General features: G+C 45.9%; 1 protein-coding gene across 1 annotated transcript; it reads left to right on the forward strand.

Moving 5' to 3' along the window:
• The first annotated feature begins 3,660 nt into the window (after window positions 1-3,660).
• Window positions 3,661-7,252, forward strand: GJD4 (gap junction protein delta 4). The gene is made up of 2 exons (XM_054435246.1): window positions 3,661-3,951; window positions 5,895-7,252. The coding sequence occupies exons 1-2, from the start codon at window positions 3,888-3,890 to the stop codon at window positions 6,941-6,943; spliced, it is 1,113 nt and encodes a 370-aa protein (XP_054291221.1). The 5' UTR covers window positions 3,661-3,887; the 3' UTR covers window positions 6,944-7,252.
• The last annotated feature ends 8,180 nt before the right edge of the window (window positions 7,253-15,432 follow it).

Raw genomic sequence — 15,432 nt, forward strand, 5'->3', positions numbered from 1 at the left:
ACCAGGTCCCTGCTGGGTAGTGTCACTTTAGCCTGCGAGGGACAGGTGACAGGAGTTACAGACAGGCTGCAGGAGGTAACTTGGTCCATGTGCATACACTATACAGAATTTTAGGACATTTTAGTAATTTTCAAAATATGCCATGCAGCCGCTGGTCCAAGTGAATTAGAAAAGAGAGCAGGAATTCATCAGGGAGGGCTCGTGGTCATAACATTCACGTGGCTGCCCCTTCACTGGCTTCTGTCTTTACTCAAATGTAATTCTTCTTAGGACACTGGCTACCCCATTAAACCTTGGTATCCACTACTCCCCTTAGAACTTATTACTGACTAACAGTCAGTTTTGCTGAAGACATTTATCTTGTTCTTTGTCAGTTCTTCCCACTAGGATGTAAGTTCAGTGAGGGCAGGAATTTTTATACTTCATTCTCTGCCATTTCCCTAGTGCCAAGAACAGTGCTGAAGACATAGCAGGTGCTCAGGGAACATTTATGGTACTAACTGTGTTCATGATACTATTGGTAATGTTTTGAAAGGCATCAGTAAGTCAAAGGGCACCGTTAGAAACAATGACAAGGAAGAGGATGATTCCTTCCTGCCTGGATGGTAAGAACATGTGTTGGATTTGATTTCAGCTGATATCACATGAAGGGTGTCCTGACATATTGCTCAGGACCTGTGAGCAATGGTGGAGTCCTTTGCTTTCTTCACAAAAGAAAACTCAATTCCCTTGATTTTTCTGCTCAATTTCTTTTCCTTTTCTTTTCTTTTTTTTTTTTTCTGCTCAATTTCTTTTCCTTTTCTTTTCTTTTCTTTTTTTTTTTTTTTTTTTTTTTTTGAGACAGGGTCTTGCTCTGTGGCCCAGGCTGGACTGCAGTGGCCTGGTGTGATCTCAGCTCACTGCAACCTCTGCCTCCCAGGCTCAAGTGATCCTCCTACCTCAGTCTCCCAAGTAGGTGGGACTATAGGCACACACCACCACACCTGGCTAATTTTACTATTTTTAGTAGAGATGAAGTTTCTCCATGTTGGTCAGGCTGGTCTAGAACTCCTGGGCTCAAGAAATCCACCTGCCTTGGCTTCCAAAAGTGCTGGGATTGAAGGAGTGAGCCACCGCACCTGCCCTCTGCTCAGTTTCTGAAGGGTGCCTTAGAAAAAATTCCATGGAAAAGTTAAAATAATACAACTTCAAACACTTGAAGGCTAACATTGGGCTATCCAGATAATTGTATTTCTTAACATTCAGGACAGTTGAATTTTTTTTGTTTGCTTTTGATGTGTTATGGATCAAAAGGCAGGGATAGCAAATATCATTTAAGCTCTGTACTGAGGCTGGATGGTCTTGGCCACATCTTAATTTCACCTGAAAGTTGGGAAGGTGACTAAGCATATTTTAAGGTGACTTCCATTTCCAAAGATGCCTGGGTCTGTGAGTCTGTGGAAAGTGGAATTTTGGGGGTCTATGCGTTCCTCACTGGGGCCCGTCTTTGCTGCCTTGGGGAATGTGATTTAGCACATTGATGCACATCTCACAAGTGAGATATCTATTAACCTGCAGCCTCATCTGACCTGCTTGCACCTAATAAGCAGTTGTTTAGTTCAGCACATTCCTCTGGGGTCTTCTTTGGCCAGCATGCCCTCCTGTGGCTTGGGGAGGAGGCATCATTTTGGTATGATTGAGAGAATGAATCTGTGTCCATTCAGTGTCTCTTGGAAGATCTTAGGACTGTCGGAGGTGGGAACAGTGCTTGGAAGTTCTTTTCCTCCCTTGGGAAAGAAGCTATGTCTCTCTGCGTAGAAGAACCAGCCCAACTGCCTCAAAAACAAACTCCAGGGGGCACTGTGAATGCTGTCTTGGTAGAGAGAAGACACTGGGGAGCTGTGCAGTTGAGTTGAACTGGAATTGAAAATGCAGTCAAAGAACGACAGTTTGGGGACTTTAAGAGCAGGAAAAGGCTCAGCTGAAGAAAATAGAAAATTTCTTCCTTGTACCAGTGGTTAATTTTTAGCTCTAAGTCTTGTGAGGGGGAGTCTTCCTCAAGGAGGAAGAGCAAAGGTGACCAGGATGAGAAGGGAGGTGGGTGGGCATGGGCTGCTCAGAAGATGCCCTGAAGGATGGGACCAGAGAAGCCGACCCTGAGAAGCACCTGTCACTGACACTGGGTCATTCTTTACATTTCAAAATCATTTTCACATCTCTGGTCACATTTTGCATATCACAGTCACTGTAAGTGGGTGAAGAACACATTCTTTTTTTCTGCTTCACTGATGAGAAAACCGAAGCATGAAAAGCTGCAGTGATTTGCTCACGGTCATGCAGGGCTAATTTATTCCGCATTTGGGACAGGCTATTTCTATCACACAGCAGGATTCAGTAATTGCTTTCCTGATATTTCATTTTTTTAAAAAAGCCAATACCATGAGCAGTCTATTAGGAGACAAATTCTCCTTTATTTTATACTTACACCCTGTGACTATTTCAATATTTTTACTTAACTACAATTTCTCAAATTTCCTTGCTCATGTCGAAGCATTTGACTAAAATATAGCAAAACCACTGTTCCTTTCAAGGGGGTCAAAACGTTTTCCATGGATCGGTGCGTGACATGTGAGTAAAGATGAAAGTAGCTTTGTTGCACTCTTCTGGGAATCTTTCTAGGGATATTACTAAAGTCAAGAATAGATCAGAAATGAAGAAAAGATGGGGATATAAAGAATAGCTTTCATGGAAAATTGAAATCATTCCTTTTAAAGTTTACAATTTCCACCCTGATCATAGATCCCCAACCCTGCAGGATGGGTTCTTCCCAGATATGAAGGTGGCTGAAGCGATAGGATTTTGATGCAACTGTGATTGATGTCAGCAGGTCCAGACCGTGATATTTCATGACAAATTTCACAGACATTTATTAAGTAGATTCAATGGGAACAGCTCCAGGCTAGATGGGGCTGGGAGATACAAAGGGAAGATGTAATCTGTGAAGGTCGTAGAGGCCAGTTAGGGATTGAAATCCCACAGATATGGGTTGTCGTACACCCACTTCACACCAGTTGCTCTTATTCTACGCCATCATTTCACATAAGCCTCCCACAAATGGCAAGTGGAATGGCATGATTCTCCTTATTGCAAGATGAGGCTATCTGGAAGCATCCAATGACTTCCCCAGTGAGTAGGGGGCTGCCTCGGGCTTTGCACCCAGGCTTTTGTTTCCAAGCGAAGAGTTGTCACTCACTGCACAGGAAGCAGCAGGAGAATAACCAAGTCACGGTCTAAAGTTGGGACACCCGACTGAGTTACAGATTTCTGCCTGCACCAATGATACAGGAATTCAGAATAAGGGCAAGATCCTTGTGGGTTCGTGTGATGGTGGCATGGCAATTCGTGCTTGATTGAGAAGACAAAACATGAACACTTTAAGGGCTTCTTGCACAAGTGAAGTGGTTGTGGAAATGTTTTCAAGGAGCAAATGCCTTTTTAATAGAGAAATTTACTTAGCTAGTTAGCAGAAGTTTTCTTTCTTGGGTTAAAAGTAGTTGCTGCTATTATATCCTGAAGTGTCTGGCTGTCCTGGTGGGGACATATGAGCACTGCCACGGGCTGGGAATATCCCAGGCGGGTAAGAATAGCCCACAATAAGAGATGACTGCTGCTTGCTCTGCTGGTCACTGCAGTTGTCAGGAATGTTTTGCCTCAGAGGCAAATGGCTTAGGGCTGTCTCAACTTGGAGACAGAAAAACCCACCTCCTACTCCTGGCTCAAACCTTTGCTTTCTTATCTCCAGCTCACATCTTTAAGTCTTATGTAGTTAAAGGACATTTATCCACCTCCTTGGAGAACACAGCCCTCCAGTGTCTCCTGCAGCCTGGAGCCTGGGACATTCTGGAAGCATGGAAGGCATGGACTTGCTAGGGTTTCTCATCATCACATTAAACTGCAACGTGACCATGGTGGGTGAGTATTGGAACCATCTCCAAACTCCTGCGCTGTTTTTGTTTCCATTGCCATGGTGGAATTGAGTCCTTCTTAAAGGGTCCAGGTATTTACTCATTTTCAGTGTGCAGGCACCAAGCTGAAAGTCCACCCACTCCCAAAAGAAAGGGCTGTGCCTTTCTGGAGGAAAGAGAGCTGAGGTTTCTAGTTTCTTCGAATGGTTCCGCGGTTCCTCCGTCATGTAAGGGAGTCTTGTGTGTGACATTGTTCTCTCACAGACCGTCCTGTGCTGACACTGGGGTGCTGACTCCAAAGACCGAAGCAGGTGGAGGGGTGTTTGTGTGCAACCCTGGTGTGGCTACATTACCAGGAAAAGGCACAGAACAGCAAATGTTAATGAGAAAGTGATGCCTTTAGGTTTTATCCTGGAAGCTTAATTTTTTTTTGTTTTTGGAGACAGAGTCTCACTCTCTTGCCCAGGCTGGAGTGCAGTGATGCGATCTCAGCTCACTGCAACCTCTGCCTCCCCGGTTCAAGCGATTCTCCTGCCTCAGCCTCCCGAGTAGCTGGGACTACAGGCGCCTGCCACCACGCCTAGCTAATTTTTTGTGTTTTTAGTAGAGACGAGGTTTCACCATGTTAGCCAGGATGGTCTCGATCTCCTGACCTCGTGAGCCACCCACCTCGGCTTCCCAAAGTGCTGGGATTACAGGTGTGAGTTACCACGCCTGGCCTGGAAGCTTAATTTTTAAGGAGTAGCCATTTCTCTTGTGCACTTTAAACCAAATCCCAAGTTTAGTTATTTTTTTTAACAAAGAAAATAATAGATTTTTGTTTAATGCAGATGACTCACATTTTCAGAGAGGTATGGGGGTCAGAAAAGGATGAATATATGCAGCAGATGCGGTTGATACTTTTCTGGCTCATTATTTTGTAGATTTAGACAAAACCAACTTGATGTTAAAAGTTGAACTCAATGACTCATCACATAATGATATTATTCTTTGTTTGTCTTTATTTATTTTTGTTTTGTTTTTATGATGTCAGGCGATGTTTCTCTCATCACAAAACACAATATTCACAAGTTATTTTGGCTGAGTTTTAAACACGTTTCGAAACAGTTGGCCGGTGCCATGAAAATAGGGCTTGACAGTTATTTTGGTTTTCTAGCTTGGTGTCATTCATTCACGATACATTGAAGAAAGACAAGCCTCATTCATTCCTAATAACTGGAAAAGGGGAAGAGGAATTCTGAATGATTAAAAAATCTGAAAAATGGAATGTTCATAAGGAAATTCAATTTCAAGGGCCATAGACTAACATTAAATACAAGCCCTGTAATTAAATAGAGATCCCTGGACTGTTGTCATAAGTAAGAAGATTTACTGAAATCAGCAGCTCGAATTGGCAGTTACAGAAATATGCCAGCCTCTTTTAAAAGGCTTATTCTCCTAAGAAGAAAATTTAAATCTTATTTAAATCATTAATTTGCTCAGCCAAACTTTCTTTCTGGACCTATCAGTCCAGGAGACATTACCAAAAGTCTGAATTAGCAGACAGATTAAAACACTTTTAATATAATGCTTTTTAAAAATCTACTCATCTTGAAGCATCTTACAAACAAGAATGTTCAGTGCTCAATAAATATTTGTCAGATGAACTACCCGATATTCTTGCTGTAAGTAAAGACAAGCTGACAGGTGTGGTGGCTCATGCCTGTAATCCCAGCTACTCAAGAGGCCAAGGCGGCAGGAGCACTTGAGGCCAGGAGTTCAAGACCAGCCTGGGCAATATAGCACGACCCTGTGTCCAACAACAACAACAACGACAACACAAACAGAAAACTAAAGACATGCTTATTGACGTTTCAATTCCCCAATCTCAGCCCCAATAGAAACTTTAAAGCTGTTATTCAGGGCAGTGTATTCGGGGTGATGAGGCCATGCCTTCTTCCTCTCTTCCAGGAAAGCTCTGGTTCGTCCTCACGATGCTGCTGCGGATGCTGGTGATTGTCTTGGCGGGGCGACCCGTCTACCAGGACGAGCAGGAGAGGTTTGTCTGCAACACGTTGCAGCCGGGATGCGCCAACGTTTGCTACGACGTGTTCTCCCCTGTGTCTCACCTGCGGTTCTGGCTGATCCAGGGCGTGTGCGTCCTCCTCCCCTCTGCCGTCTTCAGCGTCTATGTCCTGCACCGAGGAGCCACGCTCGCCGCGCTAGGCCCCAGCCGCTGCCCCGACCCCCGGGACCCGGCCTCCGGGCAGAGACGCTGCCCGCGGCCATGCAGGGAGCGCGGAGGCCTCCAGGTGCCCGACTTCTCGGCCGGCTACATCATCCACCTCCTCCTCCGGACCCTGCTGGAGGCAGCCTTCGGGGCCTTGCACTACTTTCTCTTTGGATTCTTGGCCCCGAAGAAGTTCCCTTGCACGCGCCCTCCGTGCACGGGCGTGGTGGACTGCTACGTGTCGCGGCCCACGGAGAAGTCCCTACTGATGCTGTTCCTCTGGGCGGTCAGCGCGCTCTCTTTCCTGCTGAGCCTCACGGACCTGGTCTGCAGCCTGCGGCGGCGGATGCGCAGGAGGCCGGGACCCTCAACAAGCCCCACCATCCGGAAGCAGAGCGGAGCCCCAGGCCACGCCGAGGGACGCAGGACGGACGAGGAGAGTTCGCGGGAGGAAGAGGGGGCACCTGCGCCCCCGGGTGCACGCGCCGGAGGGGAGGGGGCTGGCAGCCTCAGGGGTACATCCAGGGTGTCAGGGCACACGAAGATTCCGGATGAGGATGAGAGTGAGGTGACATCCTCCGCCAGCGAAAAGCTGGGCAGACAGCCCAGGGGCAGGCCCCACCGAGAGGCCGCCCAGGACCCCAGGGGCTTAGGATCCGAGGAGCAGCCCTCAGCAGCCCCCAGCCGCCTGGCCGCGCACCCTTCCTGCAGCAGCCTGCAGCCCCCTGACCTGCCTGCCAGCTCCGGCGGTGCTCCCCACCTGAGAGCCAGGAAGTCTGAGTGGGTGTGAAAAAAACAGCACCTGGCGGTGTCCCGGGGCTCATGCCTGTAATCCCAGCACTTTGGGAGGCCCAGGCAGGAGGATCGTTTGAGAATATATCTCCTTGCCCAGGAGTTTGAGACCAGCCTGGGCAACATAATGAGACCCTCGTCTCTACAAAATATCTAAAAATTAGCTGGGCACGGTGGCTTCCGCCTGTAGTCCCAGCTACTTGGGAGGCTGAGATGGGAGGACCATTTGAGCCTGGGAGATCCAGGCTGCAGTGAGCCAAGATCATGGCACTGCACTGCAGCCTAGGCAACACAGTGAGACACTGTCAAAAAAAAAAAAAAAAAGCACCAAGCAGAGCTGAGAGAGCCCGGCTGTCCTTTGCACACGGGAATGCCTGTGCTGATGCACACTCACTTTGGCACCTGTAAAATCTCATAGCTCAACGAAGGTCCTCAGGCAGAAGGGCAAGCTGGCCTGGGGACACACGGACATTACAGGAGATATATTCTCAGTACGGATTTAATTTAGATAACACGTTTTATTAAAAAAAAAAAAAAAAAAAAGCACATGACATTCAAATGCCCCAACAAAACTAAAGTGATGAACTGGAGTCAGCTTTCTGATGATGGTGAGATGGTTCTGTCAACCACACTCTCCCGGTTCTATTATCAAATTCTTTGCCATGTGTTTCATGTAAGGCATGTTTTCTTCCATTAGTATAGTTTATTAATGTTCAATATTTTCTAGTGAATTATCATGAGTTTTTTTTTTGTTTTTCTGCTTTGGATGAAAGAAACATCTGTTATGCATGTCATAAATAGAGAGACATTAAACTTCTCCAAACCCCTTAATAAAATTGTATTAATTCTTTTCATACTGCTATGAAGAAATACCCGAGACTGGGTAATTTATAAAGAAAGAGAACTTTTTTTTTGTTTTTTTTTTGAGTCAGAGTCTCACTCTGTCGCCCAGGCTGGAGTGCAGTGGCATGATCTCGGCTCACTGCAAGCTCTGCCCCCTGGGTTCAGGCCATTCTCCTGCCTCAGCCTCCCAAGTAGCTGGGACTACAGGCGCCCGCCACCACACCTGGCTAGTTTTTTGTATATTTAGTAGAGACGGGATTTCACCGTGTTAGCCAGGATGGTCTCGATCTTCTGACCTCGTGATCCACCCAACTCAGCCTCCCAAAGTGCTAGAATTACAGGCATGAGCCACCGCACCCAGCAGAAAAAGTTTAATGGACTCACAGTTCTACATGGCTGGGGAGGACTCACAATCATGGCGGAAGGTGAAGGAGGAGCAAAGTCACATCTTACATGGCGACAGGCAAGAGAGCATGTGCAGGGGAACTCCCCTTTATAAAACGGTCAGATCTTGTGAGATTATCATGAGAATTGCATGGGAAAACCCGCCCTGTGATTCAATTACCTCCTACAAGGTCCTTCCCACAACACGCGGGGATTATGGGAGCTACAAATCAAGATGAGATTTGGGTGGGGACACAGCCAAACCATATCAAAAATTAATGCTGATTGCATTATAATATCATGCTTCATACATCATTGTGTTAGAGCAGAAATGACAAATGTAGAAAATATGTCTAATAAACAGTTGGTTTCCAGGGGCATCTGATACTATTCCCTTGTATGGGTGTAAAGTGCACAGGATGTGGGATGAGTTGTCCGTGTGTGTGTATGCTGGGTGGCTGTCCTCACTGCATAGAGGGAGTGCTTTTGCTGTAGAGGAGTGACCATAGATTTGTCACAAGTTTTTTAATTCAGGCTTTGTCTGTGCGCTTTAGAGAGTCATACAATTCAGACTTCCCTGAGAATCTTCATGTTCCCGTGGAGAAGATGAAAAAAACCATGGGTATTGTGGAATGCACAGTCTGTGTTTATGACTTTTGTGTAGCAACAGACAACTGCCCCAGGTCTTGGGCTGGGCTTCCGATCCAGGCCTTTCTGCACTGCTTAGCATCATTCTGGCTTTGATCTAGGTGCTGCCCAAGTTCAGGTGTGACCTTCAAGTTTAGTGCTGGCTGAAATCAGGCAGGTGGGAGGATATAGTAGAGCAGAGGTTTGCTATGGGACAGGATTAACCTGCTCACCCTAATCAAGAGAGGAAATAGGCATCTGGATGTAGCTCAGAAATAGATGACTATCCCCTGGTTTCCATGTATGGAAGGGTTGGGGAGACGCACCACCCTTCACTCCAGCAAATAACAAAAAAAGGTGAACCAATTCCTCATCAAAACGATGGGCACTTTGACTCTTCTAAAGAAGACCTTGACAATGAAATGTCTTCAAACGTGGAGAATAACAGCCTGCTTGGTGTATCTGCAGGATGTCAAGGCAATTAGTCCAAACATTAAACAAACATCCCAAATTGGTTTTGGCATAAAGCTATTTGAATGAATGTGCCTATTTTAATATATTTTCTCTCTCTCTCTTTCTCCTTTCTCTCACTTTTGCTCCTTAAGCCACTGAAAGCTGTGAGCCATGCCTCCGACCCCTGTCTTCAATACTTAGATCAAAGTCTGGCACATAGTGGCTGCTCAAAAAATTGTTTTGTTTTTTTTTCACCTGATATTCCTGAAGCATTCAGGGGCAAATCTTGTTGTCCCTTGTAGTGTCAAATTCTGGTGGACTTCCCAAGTCTCTCTAAGTCTTCCCAGTCTTATAGAGATAAAGGATTTCTTTCTTTCTTTCTCTTTCCTTCATCCCTCCCTCTCTCCCTCCCTCCCTCTCTCCCTCCCTCCCTCTCTCCTTCCTTCCCTCTCTCTTTTTCTCTTTCTCCCTTTCTTTCTTTCCTTCCTTCCTTCCTCCCTCCCTCCCTCCCTTCCTTCTTCCCTTCCTTCCTTCCTGCCTCCTTCCTTCCTTCCTCTTTCTTTCTTTCTTCTCTTTCTTTCCTGTTTATCTCTTTCCTTTCTTCTGATCTTCCTTCTTTCCATTTTCAAGGCAGGGTCTTGCTCTGTCACCCAGGCTGGAGTGCAGTGGCGTGATCATGGCTCACTGCATGAGCTCCCTCTGGGTGAGGGAGGGTAAGGGGCCCAGGGTAGGAGATCCGGGCTCTGGCCTCATGCCCGCCATTGCCTGGCAAGTCGGTCCCTCCCCTGGGCCTCAGTTTTCTCCTCTGCATTATGAGGGGCCCTGACCAGGGGATTATTTAGTGCTCTATGAGGGTGAGACTCTGTCAGTGAGACGTGTGGCTGTCAGTCACCTTAGCATTAATAGGGACTCATTTATGAGGCCTATCCAGCTACCTGCCTGTGTGCAGGTTTTGATCAGATGAAAATGGTAAGGATGATAGAGGCCTGTGTGTCCTTAGAGGAGCTGCCATGGCGAGGATGTGAAGAAAAGGGAACCCTCGTTCTCTCTTGTGCACTGTTGGTGGGAATGTAAATTAGTACAACCACTATGGAAAACAGCATGGCGGTTTCTCAAAAAACTGAAAATAGAGATATAGGATCCAGCAATCCCACTGGTGGGTATGTACCCCAAAGAACAGAAACCAGAATGTCAAAGAGATAGCTGCACTCCCATGTTTATTGCAACACTAGTCACAATAGCAAAGATGTGGAAACAACCTAAGGGTCCATCGGTTGATGGATGGATAAAGAAAATGTGGTTTATATGCAGAATGGAGTACTATTCAGACATAAAAAGGATGAAATCTTGTTATTGGCAGCAACATGGATGGATCTGGAGGACATTATTTTATGTGAAATGAGCCAGGCACAAAAAGACAAATGGCACAGGCTGTCACTCCTATGTGGGAGCTGAAGAAGTGGATCTCATGGAGGTAGAGAGTAGAATGGGGGTCACAAGAGAAGGGGATGGTGAGGGGGCCTGAAGGGAAAAAGAAAGAATACAAATGCACTTATTACCACCAAGGTGTACACTGAACAGTGATAAAGATGGTAGATTATGTATGTCTATTTTACCTCCATAAAAATAAATGTTAAGAAAAGAAGAGCTGTCATAAGAGAGACAGGGACCCCGTGGAAAGTGGAGGCAGGTGGTCCAAGGACGAGTCCTCAACTTCATACTCTACTGAGTGATGGCTGAGAGCTGAGTGGACAGACCTGGGGGCCACGGAAGACATCTGATGGGACCCCGTCCTGTGAGGAGCAAGGTGGCAGAAGAGGCATTGCCTATCCTAGAACTTGGCTGGCCATGCTCAGGTGACCATGACTATGCTATGGAACGTGCTAATGTAGGTGTCCTTATTTCTCTTCTCTTTGCTGTCACACTGGGTGCTGAAGATCTCTCCTAGTTTTGTAACTTAGGTTGTAAAGCCTTAAAGATTTTTTCCAGTCCACGGCCAGGTGTGGTGGCTCACGCCTGTAATCCCAACGCTTTGGCAGGACAGGTGGGTGGATCACTTGAGGTCAGGGTTTTGAGACTAGCCTGGCCAACATGGTGAAAACCTGTCTTTATTAAAAAAACAAAAATTAGCTGGGCATGGTGATGGATGCCTGTAATTCCAGCTACTCAGAAGGCTGAGGCAGGAAAATCACTTGAACCTGAAAGGCAGAGGTTGCAGTCTGCTGAGATCGCACCATCGCACTCCAGCCTGGGCCACAAAGCGAGACTCCGTCTCAAAAAAAAAAAAAAAAGAGCTTTTCCAGTCCCTTAAAGGGAGAGGGGAAAAAAAAATCTTAGACTGTATTCAAAAGGCTAAAAACAGTAGAAAATCATGTGGCTTCCATCTTCCTTTTCCAGACTTCAATCTGTGTCTTTGCATGTTGACACCGAATGACTGAAAAATGGCTCATATGTCTGCATCCCTCCCACAGACAGTTAAGGAGGATCCTATAGCTTAGGGCAGAGACAGTGTGCAAGTTAATGTAATTGCAGCTGCAATAACAGGCAAACCCCAATTTTAGGCACTTAATGCAGAAGAAGCCTCAATGAGTACAAAGTGTCTATTCCTGGTGTGAGCAGCTCTGCTCCAGGTGGTGACTCAGGGACCCCTCCATCCTGTGGCACCAACATCTGCCCACGTTACTGATTTCTTGTGGGGAGGACAAGAGGGGCTCCCTAGGCCTGGCCACGAGATGGCGCTGGCCATGTTCTCTAACTAGAACTCAGTCCCAGCTGCAAGGGAAGCTACTACGAAAGGTGGCTTAGCTACGTGCCCAGAAAGAAGGAGGAAAAGTTGGGGTGAACAGGTAGCCAGTGTTTGCCTAAGGCAGCAATTATTATCTGGGCACCTGCCCTGTAAGGGGCATTTAATAAATCCTAGTGACCAACAAACTGGCCTCTAGGGAAAGCTAAGCAGGGCCATTGGCTCAGGTCCTCAGATGGTGGTGGAGAGAAGAGAAAGGAGGTGACAAGGACAAAGACAACTGACTGAATTAGGCACAGAACCCAAATCTCTCATATTGAGGGACTGTCCTCTTAATTACAATCATTTTAAATAAAAAGGGATCTTAATTGGTTTAAGTGTGTGCACGTTGGGGTTTCAGTTGAGCTCTTTGGTCTTTGCACAGCACAAAAAGCTCATGAGATAATTGGCATCTAACTTTCCGGGGACTTTAATTTAGAAATCTCTTCCCAGGGCAATCTGCAGGTGGATTCTAATGTGCAATTCAAGCTCTGGCCTGACACGTGCAGCTGGCTACCTGCAGAGACACAAATGAAAGATTATGAAGATCAATGAGATTATGCTTATAAAGCAGTTTGTGCTTAGCCAAGAACAGCATTTACAGAATTAACAGATGTGACTCTGTTTTGGTAGGATGTTGCAATCTGCTGAGGGAACCTATTTTGAATTTTCTGAGTGTAATTTTGGTTTCAGGTAAGAAGTGCTGAGAAGGGGGTTGCTTTACAGATGAGGAGAGGGGACATTGGATTTCTCAGGCACAAATTTGCTGAAGATCCTCTACGATGTACACACCTCCCACCGTGGACCCCAATATTCCAGCTCTAGGAGTGGGGCCAGCAGCAGAGTCTAGTAAATCTCACCAGCTATATTTTGGCTGTGCTGTGGGATAAATGTTTCCTAGGGACAAAACAGATAGCTTTCCCCCTGCATTTGAAATGCATGCATCGATATGTTTGCTCCCTCCTGTCCATCAGAGAGCAAACCTCTTTCTCTGGGAAATTTCTAGTTGAGCTCCATCTCTGTGACCTGAGAGGGGCAGATAGGAGGGGCACACAGCAGAGCCAAAAGAAGGGCCTACATGTTCTGATAAACTGAACCTGGATGGAAGGTGTTTCATGGAGAATCCAGGAAATGAAGTCAATGGAAAAACTAGATTTTGGTTTTGGAGTTTCCTCCCTGCCCGGGTGGGTGAAACAGAGAAGTGCATGGCACCTTTAAAAGATCAAGTGATTATAAAGAGTGTGCCCAAGTGGCATGACCCTGCACCTGGAAGTTAATGTTTTGGTTCTTTTTCTTTCTTTCTTTTTTTTTTTCCCATGGAGCTAAAAAAAAAAAAATCAAGCTGCCAGGCACAGTAGCTCATGCCTATAATCCCAGCACTTAGGGAGACCGAGGTGGGAGGATTGCTTGAGCCCAGGAGATCAAGACCAGCCTGGGCAACACAGCAAAACAAAACAACAAAACAAAACAAAACAAAACTTGGCCAGGCTTGGTGGCATGCACCTGTGGTCTCCGCTACTTACGAGGCTAAGGTAGAAGGATCAATGTAGCTTAGTTTGAGGCTGCAGTGAGCTACAATTGTGCCACCACACTCCAGCCTGGGTGACAGAACAAGACCCTGTCTTAAAAAAGAAAAAAAAATCGACTTATCACATGAGCATCAGAAACCCGTGGTGGGAAGAGTTTAAGCAAAATGTCATTGTTTTGGTTCTGCCTGATTCCCCCAACTCCTGTAAACCTTAATCTTCTCAGTGCTGAGATGGGCAGATCACAGCTACCTTACTTCATGGGCTTGCTGGGAAGTTCAGATGAGATGGTGGACGTGGAAGCCCCTGAGAGGGACATAGACATGTGTCATCATAGGTGCTTCCTAGGCTGCAAAATCACCAATGCTTGGACAGATCACTGCAAACGCTTCTCTTTGGGAATGTGTGATGTACAACGCTTGCTTGGGGGAGAAGGATATCCACAGACTTAGAACATCACAACGTCCTTCCTGCACCCTGTCTTACCAGCAGAGGCCTCTCTTGGACCATATTTAAGGTGCAATATTTGTAAGCTCCAAAATAAAATGTTAATTAATTCTGGTGGTACCTCTTGACCACGTTCATGAGGTCATTCTTTTCATTCTTCTTTCTTATATCTCACTGGCCAGAAAAAGCAGGATCCAAGAATTCTCAGCAATGGATCTGGGAATTCTAGTAGGTGACTTTGAATAGCAGAGTGGGTGAGAAAGTTGGGGATAATGGAGAAATTGTGGGCAAGCTGGCTTCCTGGGAAGGGACTAATTGAACAAGACAATGATTTATCCTTTCGGGGTTCAGAGGCAGCTTGTTAATTCAAATAATTTTCTTTATTTTTGCCCACAAGTGTTTGGTTGTCCTTTTCTCTGGCTTTTTACATGATCAGGCTACAAGCTGCAAAGGTGTGGCTTGTGCTGCAGATTTGTAATAAAAGATGACAGGCGAGACAGACAGTGGTGGAACTGGTAGATCTTGCACACCCACACGGTGTGGCTGCTCAGGAGGCTGTCTAGTGCACCTGCCAACAGAGCACAGATATCCTCTCTTCCTCATTTCAGATTCCTCCTTCCAGCTGTTTACTAAACAGCAACAAAAACTCCCTCTTGGCTGTAACTTGTCAAATAAAGTCCCTGCAAAGTGTATAAGATTTTCCTCCCCACGGTTTATGAAATGATGTGTTATTTTACATTTGAGAAACTTCCCCCCTTTTCTTGTTGCTTTAGAAAATTAAAGTGCTTTTGGCTGGGCATGGTGGCTCATGACTGTAATCCCAGCACTATAGGAGGCTGAGGTGGTCGGATCACCTGAGGTCAGGAGCTCGAGAGCAGCCTGGCCAACATGGTGAAGGACTATGTCTCTACAAAAATATTAGCTGGGCATGGTGGCTATCTGGGAGGCTGAGGCCCGAGAATCTCTTGAACCCAGGAGGTGGGGGTTGCAGTGAGCTGAGATGGTACCACTGCCCTCAAGCCTGGGCGACAGATTGTGACTCTATCTCAAAAAAAAAAAAAAAAAGTTAACGTGCTTTTGATCTCAGAAATGATATTTGAGAAGCAATTAAATGTCTATCAACTGGTCTTCCTTACCTGGGATATTTGATACGGAAAAAAAACCTCAGGTGTTATTAAAGTTTAAACTAAGCATATCTAGTGCTATTTCCTTCAGAAATGAAAATTCAGTAATTTTATAGATGTAGTTTGTGGGATTGGCCATTTTAAGGAAAAATTTTAAAAGTCTTACGCTAAAGCAAGTTCATCAAATTTTGTTGTGTGGCCACAATGGTTCTTTAGAGAGAAGTTAATAGAGTGGTTAAGACGTGCATTCAATGGGGCTGAGTGCAGTGGCTCACACCTGTAATCCCAACACTTTGGGAGG

This window comes from Pongo pygmaeus, chromosome 8, assembly GCF_028885625.2.
Source record: "Pongo pygmaeus isolate AG05252 chromosome 8, NHGRI_mPonPyg2-v2.0_pri, whole genome shotgun sequence".
NCBI lineage: Eukaryota > Metazoa > Chordata > Mammalia > Primates > Hominidae > Pongo > Pongo pygmaeus.

What these genes read in the sequence shown, in the direction of transcription:
- GJD4 (XM_054435246.1), top strand. Translation starts at nt 3,888, where the DNA reads ATGGAAGGCATGGACTTGCTAGGGTTTCTCATCATCACATTAAACTGC. An exon ending in CTGCAACGTGACCATGGTGG is followed by an intron (nt 3,952 to 5,894) that starts GTGAGTATTGGA and finishes CCTCTCTTCCAG; the next exon opens with GAAAGCTCTGGTTCGTCCTC.